This window comes from Dreissena polymorpha, chromosome 9 (assembly GCF_020536995.1).
Source record: "Dreissena polymorpha isolate Duluth1 chromosome 9, UMN_Dpol_1.0, whole genome shotgun sequence".
In the NCBI taxonomy this organism is placed as follows: domain Eukaryota; kingdom Metazoa; phylum Mollusca; class Bivalvia; order Myida; family Dreissenidae; genus Dreissena; species Dreissena polymorpha.
In genome coordinates this window covers 79,789,102-79,811,653 of record NC_068363.1, presented here as the reverse complement: position 1 = coordinate 79,811,653, position 22,552 = coordinate 79,789,102, and the positions used below count along the sequence as shown (strand labels likewise).

At 36.0% G+C, this 22,552-nt stretch overlaps 2 protein-coding genes across 2 annotated transcripts; both read left to right on the top strand.

The window, feature by feature from the left end:
• The first annotated feature begins 12,358 nt into the window (after window positions 1–12,358).
• LOC127846211 (uncharacterized) lies at window positions 12,359–14,888 on the top strand. Its single transcript, XM_052377383.1, has 4 exons — window positions 12,359–12,473; window positions 12,627–12,870; window positions 13,257–13,389; window positions 14,717–14,888. The coding sequence occupies exons 2-4, from the start codon at window positions 12,720–12,722 to the stop codon at window positions 14,886–14,888; spliced, it is 456 nt and encodes a 151-aa protein (XP_052233343.1). The 5' UTR covers window positions 12,359–12,473; window positions 12,627–12,719.
• On the top strand, window positions 14,882–21,974 carry LOC127846210 (uncharacterized). Its single transcript, XM_052377382.1, has 9 exons — window positions 14,882–16,013; window positions 16,628–16,696; window positions 16,889–16,948; window positions 17,331–17,359; window positions 18,858–18,957; window positions 19,069–19,149; window positions 19,634–19,771; window positions 20,671–20,755; window positions 21,760–21,974. Exons 1-9 carry the CDS (start codon window positions 15,810–15,812, stop codon window positions 21,972–21,974), a joined length of 981 nt encoding a protein of 326 aa, XP_052233342.1. The 5' UTR covers window positions 14,882–15,809.
• The last annotated feature ends 578 nt before the right edge of the window (window positions 21,975–22,552 follow it).

Sequence of the window (22,552 nt, the reverse complement as noted above, 5' to 3'; positions counted from 1 at the left end):
ATGATGACCAGTATGATGGCTAGTATGATAACCAGTATGATGACCAGTATGATGGCTAGTATGATAACTAGTATGATGGCCAGTATGATGACCAGCATGATGACCAGTATGATGGCTAGTATGATAACCAGTATGATGACCAGCATGATGGCTAGTATGATAACCAGTATGATGACCAGTATGATGACCAGCATGATGACCAGTTTGATGGCTAGTATGATAACCAGTATGATTACCAGCATGATGGCTAGTATAATAACCAGTATGATGACCAGCATGATGACCAGTATGATGGCTAATATGATGACCAGTATGATGACCAGCATGATGACCAGCATGATGACCAGTATGATGGCTAGTATGATAACCAGTATGATGACCAGCATGATGACCAGTATGATGGCTAGTATGATGACCAGTATGATGACCAGCATGATGACCAGTATGATGGCTAGTATGATAACCAGTATGATGACCAGTACGATGACCAGCATGATGACCAGTATGATGGCTAGTATGATAACCAGTATGATGACCAGCATGATGGCTAGTATGATAACCAGTATGATAACCAGTTTGATGACCAGCATGATGACCAGTATGATGACCAGTATGATGACCAGTATGATGGCTAGTATGAGAACCAGTATGATGACCAGTATGATGGCTAGTATGATAACCAGTATGATGACCAGTATGATGACCAGCATGATGACCAGTATGATGGCTAGTATGATAACCAGTATGATGACCAGCATGATGGCTAGTATGATAACCAGTATGATGACCAGCATGATGACCAGTATGATGGCTAGTATTATGACCAGTATGATGACCAGCATGATGACCAGTATGATGGCTAGTATGATAACCAGTATGATGACCAGTACGATGACCAGCATGATGACCAGTATGATGACCAGCACGATGACCAGCAAGATGACCAGTATGACGACCAGCATAATGACCTGAATGATGGCCAGTGAGATGACCAGAGTAAGAAGCACAGTGATGACAAGAGTGGTGACCATGTTGATGACGATAGTGTTGACCTTTATGATGACCAGTATGATTCCAATTGTGATGACCAGCATGATGACCTATATCATGACCAGAGTGATGACAAGCATGATGACCAGTATGATGACCGGAAAGATGAACTGATTGATGGCCAAAGTGAGAACCATTATTCTTACCAGTTTGATGACCAGTATGATTATCGGTATAATGAGAAGAATGATTATGGCAAGCGGTTCGATGCATAATCCCAAGAATTAGGTTTTTACTGAGAACCTAGGTTCTCAGAATGAGAACTTAGGTTCTTACCAGAACTTATGATCCCAGATGAAATCTTGTGTTCTCATGAAAACTAAGGATATCCGAGCGAACGACGCGAAAAGCTGTCGAGAACCTAGGTTCTTGTGAAAACTTTGGATATCAAACGAGAACTTTGGTTCTCGAAAATTGTTTTGGCTCTATTTTCTGATAACTTTAGTTTTAGACATGAAAATGTGTATTTTTATAAATATTCTTTAAATGTCTGACTGAAAACCGGGGTTCTGAAATGATAACTTATTTTCTCATGAGAACCTAAGTTCTATGTGTCTATGTGCGTCGTCTCGCCGAGAACATGGGTTCTCGAGCGTTAACTAAGGTTTTCAAACGAGATCAAATGAGACTAAGTTTACGCCGTTATGTACGCCGTCCGACGCGTAATTCTGGGAAGCTGGGTTCTCATGAGAACTATGGTTCCCAAATGAAAACCACGGATTTAGTATTAAAGATGAGAACTTAAGTTCTCGTCATGAGAACTATGGTTTTCGCAGATTATTTAACGTCTGTTAAAAACCTTGGTTTTCAAATAAGAATCTAGGCTATCGCCGTTTGATGCACATTTTATGATAAATTGGGTTCTGGTGAAAACCTATGATATCGACTAAAAACTTGTGTTCTGGAAGCGATGTGCAATCTTCAAGCGAGAACCTAGGTTCTAAGGTAAAAACCTAGTTTCTTGGAATTATGCGTCGAACCGCTTGCCATAAATGATGACCAGTATTTTAACTAGTTTACCACTATGATGAGTGATGAGCATATTGATGACAATATTTATAACCAGTATGATGCTCAGTATGAAGACCAGAGTGAAACAACCATAATAGAGGCAAGCATTATGATCACTATGGTGACCCGGATAATGACCAGTATGATGACCAGAAAATAACCATTATTATTACCAGTATGATAACCAGAGTGATGGTCAGAGTAATGACCAGAGTGATGATCAGACTGATGACCAGAGTGATGACCAGTATGATGCCCAGTTTGATGTCCAGAAGGATATGACCATATTGATCACCAGTAAGATGACCAGAGCGATGACCACCTTGATGACCAGTATGATAACCAGTAGGGTAAAAAACCAGTTAAGATTGCATCCTACTTTATTGTCTAAATATCACACTTAAACATAATGCACGTGAAGATCTAACCCTACCATATTATATGGATACCATACTTATACACACTGCGCGTAAAGACCTCACCTTACCGTTTTGTTTCGATTCCACATTTACACATAATAAAAGTGAAGACCGCACCTTACGGTATTGGTCCGATACAACACTAACACATAACGCACGTGAAGACCACACATTACCTTATTGTCCCGATACCATAATTACACATAATGCAAATGATGACCGATCTCGACACCACACTTACACTAGACTACACTATACTTACATGGACTACACTACACAAAACTACACTAGACTAGACTTGACTTAACTATTCTAGTCTATTCTACACTGCACTGGACTACACTGGACTGCACTGAGATGCACTGGACTGCAATGCACTGCAATGCACTGAATTATATTAGACTATGGTAGAATATAATTTGACAAGAACAAGAACGTAAACCTGAACAGAACACACCACTCTACGTCACAACTGTCAAAATCACACCACAGCACTCTACACCACACAACTCTACACCACACCATTATACACTACATACCTCTACACCACACCACTTTACACCATACACCTCTACATCACAACATTCCACTTTACACCACACTACTCTACACTGCACAACTCTACACCACATCACTCTACACCACACCACTCTACACCACACCACTATACACCACACCACTCTACACAGCACCACTCTTCACCACACCACTTTACACACTCAAACTGAAACTTCATTTATAGCTAACTATAATCTGAAAAATGCAAATTAGCCTCGCTCAGGGAAAATTGGGTTTAATGCATGTGCGTTAAATGTTTTAAAGTGTCCGCACAGGCTTATAAGGGAAGACACTTTCTGCCTTAAATGAATTTTCGTTAAGAATAGACTTCCTTTCAACGACACATACAGACCGCATCTGAGACGACACTTTACGCAGATACATTTACCACGTCGACGCTCAACTGAACACTGTGTTTATTGTTAAACGCAAAAAATAAGCACATAAAATATCACAAAGAACGGAGCTTAATTACACATTATGTCAAATAAATTTATTGCTATGCAAACTCCGGTTTGATGTCTTTTTGGAAAAACAGTACAATATATTTAAACCTTTACCATTTTTACATAAAAGTCAGATACTGTCATAAACTGTAGATTTAAAACACACACATTGAATAAAAACAAATGCAACCCTTTTCCAAGTTCACCTGATTCAAGTTTTCAATTGCGTAATATGACACAAAGTCCTGTGATAACCATGCTTATAATTTGAAGCAGCAAGATGCAATGGGCAAAGGTACAATTTTCCTCGGGGGTTTAAGAGCGTTTGTTCTCTTTTAATCTGGTTATATGGTTATGTAAACATGTATATTGAACGACTGGACCATCTGCTGTAATCCTTTTTACTCAAGTCTTTTTATGTGCATTTTCTGATCTTTCTATTACACTTTATGCACAAACATTAATTTAATTTGGTAGCGACAAAGTTGTAGAGGCACATCTACATTGATTCCATTACATTAAAAATGACATATGTTGTGCCAATGATTAATAGAAAAACCTATGCATATCCACATAAATATTAACAGGAGGTTGGCTTAACAAATTAGAAGTAACATAACGGCATGCCGATTGTCCACGTAGAATCTTGTTTTATCCTAGCATGTTTCATAAATTATTGCTAATGGATATTTAATGGAGAGAGAGGATTGAAGTTTTCATCTATTTGAAATACTCGTAATTTTAGTGTTACATATGTTGTTTAAATGGATGTACTGTCTGGTACAATAGCAACATATGTCACAAAGATATATTTGTCTGATTATGATATTTCAGGAATACTCAAATGTAATTTCCATCGTTAAGTCTGACAAACAACATATGTCGATACATTTGAAAGCCATATCATTAGATAAATCAGTTAATATAAATTATATGTTGAGAAACATCTGTAAACTTTATTCCAACATTTTAAAACATGTACTCTTATCATATCGGCGCACAAATTCATGAGTCGAAACGATGATATGTTTCCATACAGCAAAGGACCTTTAAGCACGTGTACCACCTTCATAGAGAGGAAAGAACCAGCTTTCGTTAAAATAGCAAACAAAATGAACATTTTGCGAGATATGATGCCTTGTTATTACATTCATGATGTTGAAGATCTGCAGATGGACTATGTACGAGGCTTCCCATGTGAAGTAAAAGATCAGCTGTTTGAATGGCATCAGCGAAAAAGGAAAAAAGATTGGCCTCCTAGAAGCCTGGTCGATGCAGTTGCATCTATGAACGCAGTTGTAGTTCCTACTGGTCAAGAGGGTTCACACATGAGTGCATTGCAATGGCGATTATGTTTCCCAGCAGGAGAATAAGCCCTCATGAATTCGGGAAACACTCTTTTCCATTTTCCTGAATTTCCATTCGCTGTTTCGATTGGCTGTTTCGGCTATGGAAAATAGTTGTATGGCCATAGACGAGAAAGACCGGTTATGGAAGAGAAAGACCGGTTATAGAACATTAAGTTTTAGAAAGACATCGAATGACTAAAAGATAAAAAGTAAATAGTAATAACATAAATTTCATTCTTAAATACGAATAAAATTATATGTACTGGTACTAGTCTTCTATCTGCAATGGTCAAATATGGATGTGTACTTAATAAATAAATAAACTACACGTATGGTTTATAAGTTTAATGTACATCGATAATAAATATATAATCAGGCAACTTGATAGTGCGCGTGCATGTGATGAGCGCTACTGCAAGTCGACTATGGCCACAGTAAATAACTATTAAAATGACAACATTGCTCATTTCTTCAAGTCGACTATGGCCACAGTGAATGACTCTGAAAATGAAACAATATTTCGTTACTGCAAATAAAATATAGCTACAGTAAATGACTCTTAAAATGTCACCACTGTTCATTAATGAAAGTCGACTATGACCACAGCAAATGACTCTTGAAATGACACAATTGTTCATTACTGCAAGTAGACTATGGCCACAATTAATCACTCTTAAAATGACACCATCGTTCATTACTGAAAGTCGACTATGGCCACAGCAAATGGCTCTCAAAATGTCACCATCGTTCATTGCTTCAAGTCGACTATGGCCACAGTAAATGACACTTAAAATGTCACAAGTGTTCATTACTGGAAGTCGACTATGGCCACAGTAAATGACTCTTAAAATGTCACCACTGTTCATAAGTGCAAGTCGACTATGGCCACAGTAAATGACACTTAAAATGACACCACCGTTCAATACTGCAATTCGACTATGGCCACAGTAAATGACTCTTAAAATGACACCATCGTTCATTACTAAATGTCGACTATGGCCACAGTAAATGACTCTTAAAATGACACCATCGTTCATTACTAAAAGTCGATTATAGCGACAGAAAATGACTCATAAAATAACACCATCGCTCATTACCAAAAGTCGACTATGGCCAAAGTAAACGACTCTTAAAATGACACCATCGTTCATTACTAAAAGTCGACTATGGCCACAGTAAATGACCCTTAAAATAACACCATCGTTCATTACTGAAAGTCGACTATGGCCACAGTAAATGACTCTTAAAATGAGAACATCGTTCATTACTGCAAGTCGACTATGGCCACAGTAAATGACATTTAAAATGACACCATCGTTCATTACTGCAATTCGACTATGACCACAGTAAATGACTCTTAAAATGACACCATCGTTCATTACTGCAATTCGACTATGGCCACAGTAAATGACTCTTAAAATGACACCACCGTTCAATACTGAAAGTCGACTATGGCCACAGTAAATGACTCTTAAAATAACACCATCGTTCATTACTGGAAGTCGACTTTGGCCACAGTTAATGACTCTTAAAATGTCACCATCGTTCATTACTAAAAGTCGACTATGGCCAAAGTAAATGACTCTTAAAATGACACCATCGTTCATTACTAAAAGTCGACTGTGGCCACAGTAAATGACTCTTAAACTGACACCATCTTTCATTACTGAAAGTCGACTATGGCCACAGTAAATGACTCTTAAAATGACACCATCGTTCATTACTGGAAGTCGACTATGGCCACAGTTAATGACTCTTAAATTAACACCATCGTTCATTACTAAAAGTCGACTATGGCCAAAGTAAATGACTATTAAAATGACACCATCGTTCATTACTAAAAGTCGACTATGGCCACAGTAAATGACTCTTAAAATGACACCCATCGTTCATTACTACAAGCCGACTATGGCCACAGTAAATGACGTTTAAACTGACACCATCGTTCATTACTGAAAGTCGACTATGGCCACAGTAAATGACTCTTAAAACGACACCATCGTTCATTACTGGCGGTCGACTATGGCCACAGTAAATGACTCTTAAAATGTCACCACTGCTCATTACTGCAAGTCGACTATGGCCACAATTAATCACTCTTAAAATGACACCATCGTTCATAACTGCAAGTCGACTATGGCCACAGTAAATGATTCTTAAAATGAAACCACCATTCATTACTGGAAGTCGACTATGGCCACAGTAAATGACTCTTAAAATGTCACCACTGTTCATAACTGCAAGTCGACTATGGCCACAGTAAATGACTCTTAAAATGACACCATCGTTCATTACTGCAATTCGACTATGGCCACAATAAATGACTCTTAAAATGACACGATCGTTCATTACCGCAAGTCGACTATGGCCAAGTAAATGACTCTTAAAATGACACCATCGTTCATTACTGCAAGTCGACTATGGCCACAGTAAATGACTCTTAAAATGACACCATCGTTCATTACTGAAAGTCGACTATGGCCACAGTAAATGACTCTTAAAATAACACCATCGTTCATTACTGAAAGTCAACTATGACCACAGTAAATGACTCTTAAAATAACACCATCGTTCATTAATGAAAGTCGACTATGGCCACAGTAAATGACTCTTAAAATAAGACCAATGTTCATTACTGCAAGTCGACTATGGCCACAGTAAATGACTCTTAAAATGACACCATCGTTCATTACTGCAATTCGACTATGACCACAGTAAATGACTCTTAAAATGTCACCACTGTTTATTACTGCAAGTCGACACCGTCGTTCATTACTGCAAGTCGACTATGGCCACAGTAAATGACTCTTAAAATGACACCATCGTTCATTACTGAAAGTCGACTATGACCACCGTAAATGACTATAATTATGTGGAAATAGTTCGGGATGTTGACAACCTAACTGGCTTGGATTTTAATTATGCCGAAATAGCTCGGGTTCTTGACCCCCAAACTGGCTTGGACTTTAATTATGCTGAAATAGCTGGGGGTCTTGACCACCAAACTAGATTGGATTTTAATATGCTGAAATACCTCGGGGTCTTGACCACCAAACTAGATTGGATTTTAATTATGCTGTAATAGCTCGGTGTCTTGACCAACATAGTAGATTGGATTTTAATTATGCTGAAATAGCTCAGGGTCTTTACAAACAAACAGGTTTGGATTAAATTATGCTGAATAGCTCGGGGTCTTAACCACCAAACTGGCTTGGATTTCAATTATTCTGAAATAGCTCGGGGTCTTGACTACCTAACTGGCAAGGATTTTAATTATGCTGAAAAAGCTCGGGGTCTCCACCACTGAACCGGCTTGGATTGTATTTTGCTGAAATAGCTTGGGGTCTTGACCACCAAACTGGCTTGGATTTTAATTATGCTGAAATGGCTAGGGGTCTCGACCACTCAATTGGGTTGGATTTTATTATGCTGAAATAGCTCAGGGTCATGACCACCAAACTTGCTTGGATTTAATTATGCTGAAATAGCTCAGGGTCTTGACCACGAAAATGGCTTGGATTTTTACTATGCTGAAATAGCTCGGGATCATGACCGCCATATTGGTTTTGATCTTTATTATGCTGAAATAGCTCGGGGGTTTTGACCACCAAACTGGCTTGCATTTTAATTTTGCTGAAATAGTTCGGGGTTTTGACCACCAAACTGGCATGGATTTTAATTATGATGAAAAAGCTAGGATCTTGACCGCCACAATGGCTTTGATTTCAATTATGCTGAAATTTTTCGGGATCTTGACAACCTAACAAGCTTGGATTTCAAGTATGCCTAAATAGCTCGGGATCTTGCCCAAAACTGGCTTGGACTTAAATAATGCTGAAATAGCTCTTGGTCTTGCCAACCAAACTGGGTTGAATTTTCATTGTGCTGAAATAGCTCGGGATCTTTACCACCAAACTGGCTTGGATTCTTATTATGCCGAAATAGTTCGGGATCTTGACCACCAAACTGGCTTGGATTTTAATTATGCTGAAATAGCTCGGGGTCTTGACCACAAAATTGTCTTGGATTTTAATATGCTGAAATAGATCGGGAACTTAACCACCAAACTGGCTTGGATTTTAATTATGCTGAAATAGTTCGGGATCTTGACCACCAAACTGGCTTGAATTTTAATTATGCTGAAAAAGCTCGGGGTCCTGATCACCAAACTGGCTTAAATTTTAATTATGCTGAAAAAGCTCGGAGTCTTGACCACCAAACTGGCTTGGATTTTAATTATACAGAAATAGTTAAAAATCTTGACCACTAAACTGGCTTGGATTTTAATTATGTTAAAATAGCTCGGGATCTCGGCCACAAAACTGGCTTGGATTTTAATTATGCTGAGAAGGGTCGGGGTCTTGACCACCAAACTGGCTTGGATTTGAATTATGCTGAAATAGCTCAGGATCTTTACCACCAAAGTGGGCCCTGGGGTGGGTAATGTGGACATGGATGGTCGAGATAGACCGTGTTGTCATAAGAGATGTCAAGTATAAATTTGAAGTCGATTGGTGAATAAATGAAAAAGTTATGCTAAAACAAAATTTTGGGTGGTCGTGGTTCTCCACTATCTCCTCCTACACTATTAGCACTAGAACCTTGAAACTTATATGGTAGCTATGAGCATATGTGCGACGTTGAACTATTTGGAATTTTGATCTGACCCCTGGGTCAAAAGTTATTATCATGTGAGTGGCATGTTGTTAGTAAAATGAGTTGTTTTTTTTACCCATTTTATCCATTTATTTACCCGTGAAATTTGACCCAGGGGTCAGATCGAAATTCCGTCGCCGTCACCATCGCACATATGCTCATAGCTATCATGTGTGTAAGTTTCAAGGTTCTAGTGCTAATAGTGAAGGAGGAGATTGTGTCCAGGACAAACGGACAGACAGCGGAGATCAATACAATATCCCCACGCTTTTAAAAGCGTGGGGATAAAACAACTTGCCATATTTTCCGGTACTGGGGGATATGATAGATATTGAATAAAAATGTATATGTATCAAATGGCCGACTTCAAATTAATGATACAAGTTGTCATTCATATGTTTGCAATGCATTACGATGCTTCTAAAAAAGTTTCATATGGCCTTTTTCCATGGTCATGTGCTATCCAAGACACACTATCCACCAGTGTTATCAAGGGGAACATATCAGATCCTATATGTATACATATGTACATAATATTTGTTTCACTTTGATAGCAGGCGTATTTGTATATATCCGAACATTAACAATAAAGTTAATGTAGTTTGAGTATCAACGAGGCTATTTGTCTAGATTTTGTGAGAATAGGTGTTTATGTTGAGCAGATGTGGCAGTATTTCAGTAACAAATGTTAATGTGAATATAATGAAGGCAATTAATTGTCAATAAAATTGTAGTTAACTGTTCAGCAGATGTGGCAGTATCTCAGAAACAAATCTGTGAACATTATGAATGCAATTAATTGTCAATTTAAATGTAATTAACTGTTGAGCAGATGTGACAGTATCTCATAAAGTTTTCTTTGAACAAATAAATGAATGCAATTAGTATCTAATTTAATGTCATGCTGACGCCACTCTTTACACAAAGTTGTTGCCCAAGCTGTTGATGTACTTTTGCAACTTCCTATGTTCAGATACATGTAATTTGGCCCAACCAGTTTTAGCCGGATCTGCCTTGCGCAAACTGGTTTTAACAATTTATTATATATATTGTACACTGAAATAGCCATTAGTTTCTGTCAATCTGTTCTTGCGCCGCACATTTTCAGGAAAAGTTATCCTTCATAATGCATTTTAACGTATAACATTCTCATTCGAATGCATTATTTTTTATGATACGCATTCGTGCATGTGTTTTTTGTGTACCGTCCTGTGTTAGAACACGAAAAAAACGTTATGCTTCTAGCTAACTTTTGAACAGGGCTTTCACTGAATCTTTCTTCAAATCCCGAGAGTCGTATTGACTGTTGAGGGCAAAATGTCAACAGCCTTTTTCAGTAGTCATTACATATCAAAATGAAGTTTATGTAATTCAATGTTTATTTTTTGAAAAAAATTATAAGCACATCTATTTCTTGAAAAAAAAGGAGCTATCGTCATCACATGAGCGTCGGCGTCTGCGTCGGCGTACGCTTAAGTATCAAAGTTATTGCATTCAAACATGGCACACTTACTTACTATCATGAGGGGACTGGGCAGGCAAAGTTACGTTTTTATACGTAGAAAATTGAAATTTTGGTTCATTTTTGTGCTTAGGTCCACTTTATTATGCCAATTTTTTGGGGAGCATATAGTCGCCGCTTCGTCCGTCCGTCCGTCCTTCCGTCCGTCCATGCACAATTTTTGTCCGGGCTATTTCTCAGCAACTAATGACCGGAATTCAATGAAACTTTATGGGAAGCTTAACCAAGAGGAGGTGTGCATATTGTCAGCGGGTTATGGTCTAATGATTTTCACAGAGTTATGGCCCTTTGAAATTTTCCATTAACTGTACATATAGTGCAATTCTTGTCCGGGCTATTTCTCAGCAACTAATGACCGAATTTCAATGAAACTTTATAGGAAGCTTCACTACTAAGAGGAGATGTGCATATTATCAGCGGGTTCTGGTCGGATGATTTTTCACAGAGTTATGGCCCTTTCAAATTTTCCATTAACTGTACATATAGTGCAATTCTTGTCCGGGCTATTTCTCCCCAACTAACAGACGGACTCTGGTCCCTGGCCGTCTTTACCTTATATGGTAATCCTAACCATATATGTAACAACACAAAAATCTATAAATAAACGTTATGAATGATTGTAGTATGACCATATATGGAGAAATCGTAAACCGATAACTTTCGAGAAGAATCAATCGCAGAATTAAAAAAACATCGTTGGAATAATCTCCCCTTCTGATTTCCCACGTGCTTTCAAACGGTTGAGATACGGAATCGTATACGTTTGTGACCTTATTTTGAGATCAATAAGTCATTTCGGCGGTTAATATATTTCTGTTTTGTTTTTGAACTTGCAATAGCAATCGTTTTATTGTGATTTGGTGTATTTCGACGGTGTGAAGTGTATTATTCAAAGTGGCATTAATTTTCGCGACCTAGTAACCTAGTGTGCGTGAACGAAGGATTTGTGTTTACTTTCACTTCAAGTTCAACTGTGTGTTTTATTACCCCTTTCGTGATCTGTTAAAAACACGTGCTTCGCGCATTTGGACACTTAAAGTGCAATAATTGACGCTTTTACGTTTTCAAAGTGATATTTGCATTTAACACTGACCAGTGTATAGCAATTTTAACACTTATTGATTATTGAAAACTAGTGCTTTTTCACTTGTGTGACCTTAATTTTTCTTGAAGTGTGATTGACCACTTAAAGTGCAATAATTGACGCTTTTACGTGTTCAAAGTGATATTTGCATTTAACACTGACCAGTGTATAGCAATTTTAACACTTATTGATTATTGAAAACTAGTGCTTTTTCACTAGTGTGACCTTACTTTTTCTTGAAGTGTGATTGACCACTTAAAGTGCAATAATTGACGCTTTTACGTGTTCAAAGTGATATTTGCATTTCACACTGACCAGTGTATAGCAATTTTAACACTTATTGATTATTGAAAACTAGTGCTTTTTCACTTGTGTGACCTTAATTTTTCTTAAAGTGTGATTGACCACTTAAAGTGCAATAATTGACGCTTTTACGTGTTCAAAGTGATATTTGCATTTAACACTGACCAGTGTATAGCAATTTTAACACTTATTGATTATTGAAAACTAGTGCTTATTCACTTGTGTGACCTTAATTTTTCTTGAAGTGTGATTGACCAGTTTTGATCGTATTCTTTTTGTAGTTAGACGCACTGTACGCTGAAGTTTCTTTAGCTAAACAGGATGCAGCGTTGTGGCGGGAAGCGTTTTCCTTTTATTTTTTCAGGTGCCCAAGACAGGAAAAAAGTGAACCTTATTGCTGGGGACTCCAATGTTCATCGGATTAAGGATATTCTTCCTGGCGATATAGCTGTCAAATGCCTGCCAATCTCTGGTGAGAATATGTAATGGAAATGGTATATAACAGTTATTAAAGTTACACATTTGTTTCTATATATGATATAATTATTTCATTTCTTGATACTTAATCAGTTAAGATTTTAATTCCTAAGCTTCTTATGCTTACAAAATTTGTCATGAATGTAAAGTTATACTTATTATGTTGATGTGCCATAATTGCGTTTTTGAACTTATTTTCATGGTTGTATATTTAACGCGTGGGATATTTGTACAGATTTTAGAGAATTGTATTTGCAAACTTTTCATTTTAATCATGAGGCAAAACATGCATTTTCCTTGTGTATTCATTCATTGTATATTTACGATTTATTTACTGAGACATTCTTTAAGAAAATATAATCGCTAACTCTGTTTTCAAAGGTGCCAAATTTTCTGGTGATCATCGGGGTTTTCGCCATGCATTGTTGAGAGACCTGAGGGAGATGGATGTTCAACAGCTGTATATTCATCTAGGCTCCAATGACATTCTTACGAATGAAGCGGTGTTTTACCGGTACATAAAGTTTATAAATCAATAATTTTAAAAAACTTATTTTAATTTAATGTAGTTGTTTCCCATAACTACATATATTTGCAATACTAACATTTTACATGGTTTATTCCTCATGGAGAACTTACAATCATTGTAAAAGTGTGATCTAGTTTCTAATTTATAAATAAAGCATTACACAATATTTATGCCCCCCTTCGAAGTAGAGGGGGTATATTGTTTTGCACATGTCGGTCCATCCACCAGATAGTTTCCGGATGATAACTCAAGAACGCTTAGGCATAGGATCATGAAACTTTATAGGTACATTGATCATGACTAGTAGATGACCCCTATTGATTTTTAAGTCACTAGGTCAAAGGTCAAGGTCACAGTAACTCGAAATAATGAAATGGTTTCCGGATGATCAGTCAATAATGCTTAGGCCTAGGATCATGATGAAACTTCATAAGAACATTGATCATGACTGGCAAATAACCCCTATTGATTTTCAGGTCACTAGGTCAAAGGTCAAGGTCACAGTGACTCGAAATAGTGAAATGGTTTCCGGATGATAACTCAATAATGCTTAGGCCTAGGATCATGAAACTTCTTAGGAACATTGATCATGACTGGCAAATAACCCCTATTGATTTTCAGGTCACTAGGTCAAAGATCAAGGTCACAGTGACTTTAAATAGTAAAATGGTTTCCGGATGCTATCTCAAGAATTCTTATGCCTAGGATCTTGAAACTTCATAGGAACATTTATCATGAGTGGCAGATGACCCCTATTAATTTTTAGGTCACTAGGTCAAAGGTCAAGGTCACCGTGACAAAAAACGTATTCACACAATGGCTGCCACTACAACTGACAGCCCATATGGGGGGGCATGCATGTTTTACAAACAGCCCTTGTTTCTATTATCCATGTTAATTTTACTGTTTTTTATTATTTGCTGTCAGAAAAATATACATATTTAGCATTGGGAATGGGTCCACCGACTATCGGACGCGTGAGATAGGCAGAAAAAGGCCTGCTGTCTACAATTAATTTTACATGAAATAGCAATAAATGTTTTATTTATACGCAATAAATGTTTTATTTATGCGCATACTATTAACAATATAATTATACATATTTGTTTATGTAACTATGTTGGTTGGTTAGTAAGTCTGCAAAGAAAAAGAACACATTTGTATACTTTACTCTACATTTTTTAACAATTTAGTTGAAAATAATATGTTGTCGCCATGAAGTGTATATTCTTAGTGACAACAACTATTTAATTGTTGACTGTATTTTTACATATTATTATTAATGAGAATGATTGTATTAAAAAATTTCCAGAGATGTTGCTGACTTGTGTGATGTGGTCCATCAGGTCAGTCCAGACACCGAGGTTGTCTTGTGCGAAGTGCTTCCTCGGTGTGCAGATTACAGACAAGGTTGTTGGATACCAGAAGGACGTCTGACTGCCATGCAGAAATGGATTAAACGAGCCAACTCACTACTGTCGTAGGGTTTTGTTTGTTAGGTTTTTGGTGTACCAGAAGGTAATTGACTTCTTTAACATGTTTCTATGTTTTTCAGATCATTTAAAAAATGTCTGCTCCACCTTTGAAAGTGACACAAAGCAATGCTCTTGTCTGTTTGTATCTTCTTTCCCAAAGCTTTATTGTCCCCTACCGGTGAAACTGGAGGGGACTTATGGTTTGCACTCCGTCCGTCCGTCTGTCAGTCGGTCCGTCACACTTTTCTGGATCCTGCAATAACTTTAAAAGTTCTTAATATTTTTTCATGAAACTTGAAACATGGATAGATGGCAATATGGAGATTATGCACGTCATTTTATTTTGTTCCTATGTCAAAAATTCTGGTTGCTTTGGCAACAAATATATAAAAAAAAAATTATTTTTTACTGACAATGGTGGAGTTTCACCGGTAGGGGAGCATATTGGCAATCTCTTGTTCAATAAATTATAATCAATTATTTTTTCAACTTAATGATGTAATTATTTGCTGTTGTGATAAAAGGGTTTCTACTTAAAATAAATACAAAACAAAGAAACATTAAGAATGTTATTCACAGCCAATAACAAAATATGGCATGTGTCAGAACTTCAGAATTCTTGAGTAATAAAAGATAGCAGAGACAGGGACTATTGTCTATTTATATGTATTCAAGTACTCTTAGTAATAAAGTGATTTTAATGTGAACATATAATTTATATTTTACCAGAGAAAATTACAGATTTATTTTAATGGGTGTTTTTTCAAAAAATTTCATGTAGTTATTTGTATTGCATGAACACTTATCTGGAACACTGTATATAAACAAAAACTCATTATGTTTATTAATTTCAACTTAAATTTTTTGTATTTTTCTAAACATGAAAATTAATCAAATGCTTGCATGTATATTCAATCATAGACAAGGAACATGTTCACCCGGGATGGCCTTCATCTTAATGCCAGTGGTGCTCGTGGCTGTTTAGAGAAGGTCCTTGACGACATGCAGCCAGTGACTGATGTCCACCAGATTGAAGCTGAGCCTGTTGTTCTTGATTGTGTTTGGCCTCCAGTTTCCACTCCAGCCATGGTGTCTGATGCAAATACCAAATCATACGCAGATGTTGTTCGAATGGTATGCTTGTTTATATGAAAACAAGTTATAATAAAAATGTTGTTTTATGAAAGGGTTTAGGCCACGTTTGTCACTTACCATGTAATGGCAGCATTGTGGTCATGTGTTGATAGCATTGTGGCTTTTATGAAAAATGTTCTTAAACACACTTGTTTATCAAATTTCTTTCTTCTTAACTCATAAAAATGTTTAATGCATTTTGTTGATTACCCAAGTCATTTAATATTTTAGAGCATTCTTTCAGCTTGAAGTTTTATTACTAGCTCTCCCCCCTCCCATGTGGTAGGTATTAAGCACGTCTCTTGCTTGGCAATCTGCAAGTTTGTAAAGTCAATATTTCATTAATAGTGGAAGAACTTGACTGATACTTCCACAGCTGAATGGCGTTAGAGGTGATAGAGATTGGTAAAAAAGGAGTTTTAGCTGTAACCGATTTTGTCATAATTATGGCGCTTCGTCCTGTTTTTACAAGTTTTGAGAATAAATAGCATGGCTTTTGCATGGATGCATTTAATCTTTAACTGACTATTGGATTTGTCCTTGTCCGGGCAAATTCCGTGGTGGGAATCAATGTCCGGTTGTCATCTAGTTTGTATTTAAACGAATAATTTCAGGCTCCTGCTGCAACTGCTGTCATCAAGCCACTTCAAAAGACTTCACTACATCCCAAGATTACGAAGAAGGTATTAGCAATTATACCATTGTCATTGTTAGTCGTTTTCATGGCTTTTTTACAGAATGAAAAAAACATAAACATTGTGAAGTTAAAAAAAGAAAAGAAGCATTATACTTTATATTATAAGTTTTACTTAAAGTTAAACTGTTTTAATTTTTTTTATAATTCTGTCATTTTATAAAGAATGTGTCTTTTGCAGATGGTGGTTGTCTGCAAGGAACGAAAACGTCAACTAAGACCAATTTTAGGCCGGAAGGAGGTATGCAGTTTACTGAGACTAATGTTAAACTTCTCAATATGACAGTTTTCATTTAAGCCATCTTTTATTCAAGCCTTCTTTTGAATGTGATATGTAATTATTTATAAGTCCCCTATTGATTTCACCGAATGAGACTCCATTTGCCCTGTGTGTCATTCTGAAAACTTTTGGATCCTGCAATAAATAAAAAGTATGTAAGCCAGCTTTATTCAAACTCGGTTGTGGACTGCGGGCCACATCATAAATGTGTTCTTTATTTGCAGTAGTTAAAGATTTCCACAGAAGCATGTTTATAACTGTTCATGTTAAGTTTAAACCCATTTATTCTAGCTCGATTGCATCGAAAGCCTAAGCTTATATAATTGTGCATGTTGAATGTAAGTTCCAGAAATCTAAGACTGTTGATGAAAGGTAAAGTTTCTGGGTTAATGAAGTTACATGTTACCTTTAGTTGTGAGAGCCAGGCCATATATACTATCCAAAATTTGCTAAGGATCACTGTTCATAGTATGTGTAATTTGAAGTTATCCACTAGCTAGATTCAGCCAGGGTCACGCATCAATGATAAATCAAAACAAAGAAATAAAATCGAAAACACACATTCTAATATAGAAACCTGCAAATTAACAATTGAAAATGAACGTAATCCAAAAGTGAAGATAATGTGAACATAAAAAGTGTTTTAAGCCAAAACATAGTTATCCAAATCTAAATTATGCATGGCCATCTTGTTACACCTGTTAATAGTTGCAGTTGTTGTGTTGATTGTTAAGTGTTGTTTTTCTATGAGTTTTAAATTATTATAAACCTTTTTATGTGTGATGTTAATAGATTATTTAAAAAAAAGTTAAAATGGGTTTCACATTCTTATTGTGTTTGCAAATTTAAGTTTTAGTGGTATTAAGATTTGTAACGATCCCTCCCTTATGTACACAGAAACGGCTAGCTTTCCGGACGAATCGTACAGAATGGTTATAATGAATTTTCCTTGTGGCTATCTTTCCAAATTGATCGGAAACTGAACAGAACAATTATTATCAAAACCTCAAACTACAGCGCTGATTTCTCTCTTATGAAACTTGACCAGGACCCATCAGGTTCGAACCTTTTACCATGAAAACTGTTTGTATGAACGCACACTATACTCCAAAGTGATAGGCATTAAAACCTCGATCTCAAACATCATACACAAAACCACACACTCTAAACCCTCATGCACAAAACCAGATGCATGAAAACAACCTATACTAAACCTCGTGTATAAACCACACGCAAATAAACCAAATGTGTAACACTATGCATCAAACCCTTTGCATGAAACACCATGCATAAAACCATATGCATAAAACAAGACCTCTAATAATGTAGTTGGCTTTCAGATAAATGAAACACTATGCACGAAACAGCATGCATGAAACCATATGCATGAAGACCACTTAAGAAATGGAACTGACTAAAGTGATTTTTCTTTTTAAAATAATTGAATGTTTCACTTATAAAGTTCCAAACATTTAATTATGTTCAGCATGTTTCAGTGAACACCCTTAATTGACAGTTTAAAGAATGGTCCTCATAATAAGCATAGCGTTTTTGGTAGTGTTAACATTTACAATGCAAGCTTATTTGCTATGCGCATATTGGACAGAAAGCAGTTCTAAGTTCTTAAACTATTCATAGTTTGCCAGTCCATATACATGTAATTAAATGAAAACTTGAAGTACATTTGTTCTGATTTGACAAGATATGTGAAATTGAGCCCCTTGCAGAGTTAAAGGTGAGAGCATAGGAATAAAACTGCTGTTGGTTGGGTTTGTGATTCTTTTGTGATAACGATAGAGGAATAAATCACTTTTGTATCAAAATCATACAACTTGGCAATATATATGTGTGTATTTCTTCCATAATTCAGATGTCCGACAGCAACCAGTACGAAGGATTGTATAGTTGTAGAACTTGCCCAGACCGTTGCAGTGGAGGTGAAGGCTTCAAATATCTGTGGAACATACCTGGTGAGAAAGCATAATAGAGATATAATAATTGTCTGCAAATTAAAAATATATTTACTTCCATCATTATAAATAATATTGGTTACCAAGTATGTTTAATTAATATTTTGGCAGAAGAAGAGGAAAGAAGTGGCACAACCCTGCAGACAGAAGAACCCACCCGCATGTCGTCCTTTATTGATGAAGCTGAAAAAGGTAAGAAATGTAACTTATTAGTGTACCTTGCATTATTATGCTTCTTAGGCTAGATAACATCCATGGTCTGTTAATTCTTTTCTGAATAAAATGCATTGAATTTAGTGGTTTGATAGAAATAGAAAATGCCCAGAGCCAGAAGAACTGACACTTGCAGTATGATATAAGAAATGGCAAAAATATTTTGGATCTTCTCTCATAACAGATATCTATCTGTTAGCTCACAAACGTTTTTTGACTGACAGTTCAGCCACATAAATGTGAGGAGATTGTCAGGTTGTTGTTTTTTTAAATAATTATTATTGATTTATTGATAAAAATATTGCAATTTTGTTCATTGTTATTTGAACTAACTTGCTTACATTAAATGTTTTCTTATCTAAGTTAATCTCAAATTTCGTGTTTATTAGGTATTTATTGGTTAAAATAATGAAAAATAAATGTTTAATATATTTTTATGTTTCACTAAGTTTTATATTTCAAGAAGGCGCACATTTCGTGTCCAGAATGCAGGGTTGTTTGCACCAACGAAGACGCTTTGCTGAGCCACTTCTGCAGTCGCCACATCAAGCAACCGGAGACTGGAAAAGAGAGTAAAATTAAGCTAATAGCTTCACCCATGGTATGACTTTAAATCACTGCCTTGCGTATGCTTGACAAGCATTTTATGTACTAATTAAGTAACAAAAGAAAGGAGGTCTACACATGCACTTTCACATATAATGTTTTCTGTATCTTCTAGCAACTAATGACACAATTTTGTGTTGACATACTCAATATGATAGTTATAGCCCTATATAACTGGTATGTCCATTTTAGTTAATCTTTCTATTTTAATTAAACCTGTTTGTTTTAGCCAGATTGCTTGAAATGCCCTCAAGTCCGTTGCCTGGGTAAGATTAGTACTTGATGTCTTTGCGGAAGATCTAAAGAATTCTCCCACAGTGGGGATCCAACCACTGACCTCATGTTTGCTAGGCGGATACCATATCCACTTCAACATGGATACGTTAAATCAAGCTAATATGTCCGTAGGATCATTAATAGGTGTCTTTTGGGGAGATCTTAAGCATGCTTCCACTGTTTGGGATCCAACCAATGACCTCCTGTTTGTGAGGTGGCCACCATATCCACTACACTATGGCAACCTAAAATCTAGCTAATATGTGATTAATGAAGTTGTCGAACACAATTTGACAAACACAACAAGGATTATTTTCAGAATTGTCTTACCTCTATTACATGCAATGTAGCTTATTAAATTGACAACCCTGGTTTGCATGAGAATATTTTGCAGAACATAGTATGTTGAAAATATATACATGTATACAAACTTTGTCATTACTGTTAATATAATGAGCACCTCTATTTCTGAATATTTTGATTGGATGGTTAATGGCCTTTATGTTTGTGGCACATTTATGGATGTGAAAGTGTCTTATTAGGCAAAATAATTAATATTTTTTATTTTTTGGGTAATGATCACTTATTTTAGAGTTATTTATAAAGTTAATCCTACAGATTGCATCTGCTAATCAAGAACTCAACGAAGTCAGCTCAAGGAAGTGGAAGGGATGCTTGGAAAATAGAAGTTTCCATTGTGAAGGCAAATTTTAGCATTTTTCAAATTTTTAATCAAATGCAGTGATAAGATCTTGAATGAAATTAAAGAAAATTTGATTCAACTTTTGATATCTGTCAAGAAAAACAGTTTGAAGTGAATAAATTAAGCATTGTCTATAAGTTTATTGTGTGACTTGATCCCATTGAGGGATATTACTTATTTTTATTTTTATTTAACTGAGCATTTCAACAATGTTTTATATATTACATTAAAGCCACACACCTTGAAATGAAATACATGTTAATCAATACATATAGATGCAATTTGAAAGTGTGCAAAATTGTCATTAAATCTATAGCCTAGTTAGCAAGTAATTTATTATTTTTTTAAATTTTAAAACTGAAAGAATGATTTCTATTCGTACACGTCCAATTCGACAAACGCGATTATTTTTAAGTTTTAAAGTGCAAAAAGACGGATTTCTACCTTAATCACCAGATATATTCTAATTGGCATAGATAAAATCAAATCTATAGCATAGATAGCAAGTAATTTATTTATTTTTCTAAATTTTAAAACCGAAAGGATTTCTATATGTATACATCCATTTCAAAAAACGCGATTATTTTTAAGGTTTAAAGCGCAAAAAGACGTAACCACCAGATATATTGTAATTGGCATAGATAAAATTAAATCTATAGCCTAGTTAGCAAGTAATTTATTATTTTTCAAACGTTACCGCTTTTAAAACTGAAAGAAGGATTTTTATACGTATATGTCCATTTCGACAAAGCGCAAGTTTTAAAGCGCAAAAGAGACGGATTTCTACCTTGCAACCACCAGATATATTCTAATTGGCAAATATAAAATATGTTTCTTATTTATACTTAAATTTACTATGCCATGTATTTCATTTCAAGGTGTGTGGCTGTAAGGAATGTTTTAATGGGTATATAACCTGATACAGAAGTTAAAGCTTTCTAAGAATTTTAAGGCTTGCCTTTTATACTTTAAATGATAAGTCATTAACATGTTTTGTTCTGTAGGAACATACGAACATTTCCCTCCCACCATGTGGATGAAGATGTTTGGACTGATGATGCTGGGTCATATGTGTGGACAAGGTGGTCTTCATTACATCATGATGCAGCTGTGTATTCAGCAACATATTAACCTGTCCGAGCGGATGTTGATGCTCTCAAATGATGTTGAGAAAAACCCAGGACCGGTACTTTATGACAAATTATACATTGTTTATTGAATAACCATACATGTATATATTTATTTTAACCTTTAAGTGTTTTTTTCTTGCATTTTCTGTGCCCTTTGTTACTGAGAACTATTTTTATCATATGTTGGTGATTGAAACCCTGGACCTGTAAGTGCTTCTTTATAATTGCAACAAATCATGTTTAGTAGCTGTTTTGTTCAGTTAAGGGACATAATGAACTCACTCAATGCTAAGTCAACTTAGATGCATCAAGTTTTTATTGATGATTTCTACTTTTTGTTGAATTATTATCCTCTCCAAAGGCAGAGAGATACAGTTTTGGCGTTTTCCATAGGTCAGTCTGTCAGTCCATCCATCTGTTTGTTACAAACATTTTAGGGCTATATATCAGAAACTAAATAAGATTTCAACCTGGAAAAATAAGTGTATGCCATATTCATACAATATATCAAATTTACTTGTTGCTATTTTTATGCTCCCCCCAAAAAAAAATTGGGGGGGAGCATATAGTCGCTGCTTTGTCTGTCTGTGTGTCCATCCGCCCGTCCGTGCACAATTTTTGTCCGGGCTATTTCTCAGCAACTAATGACCGGAATTCAATGAAACTT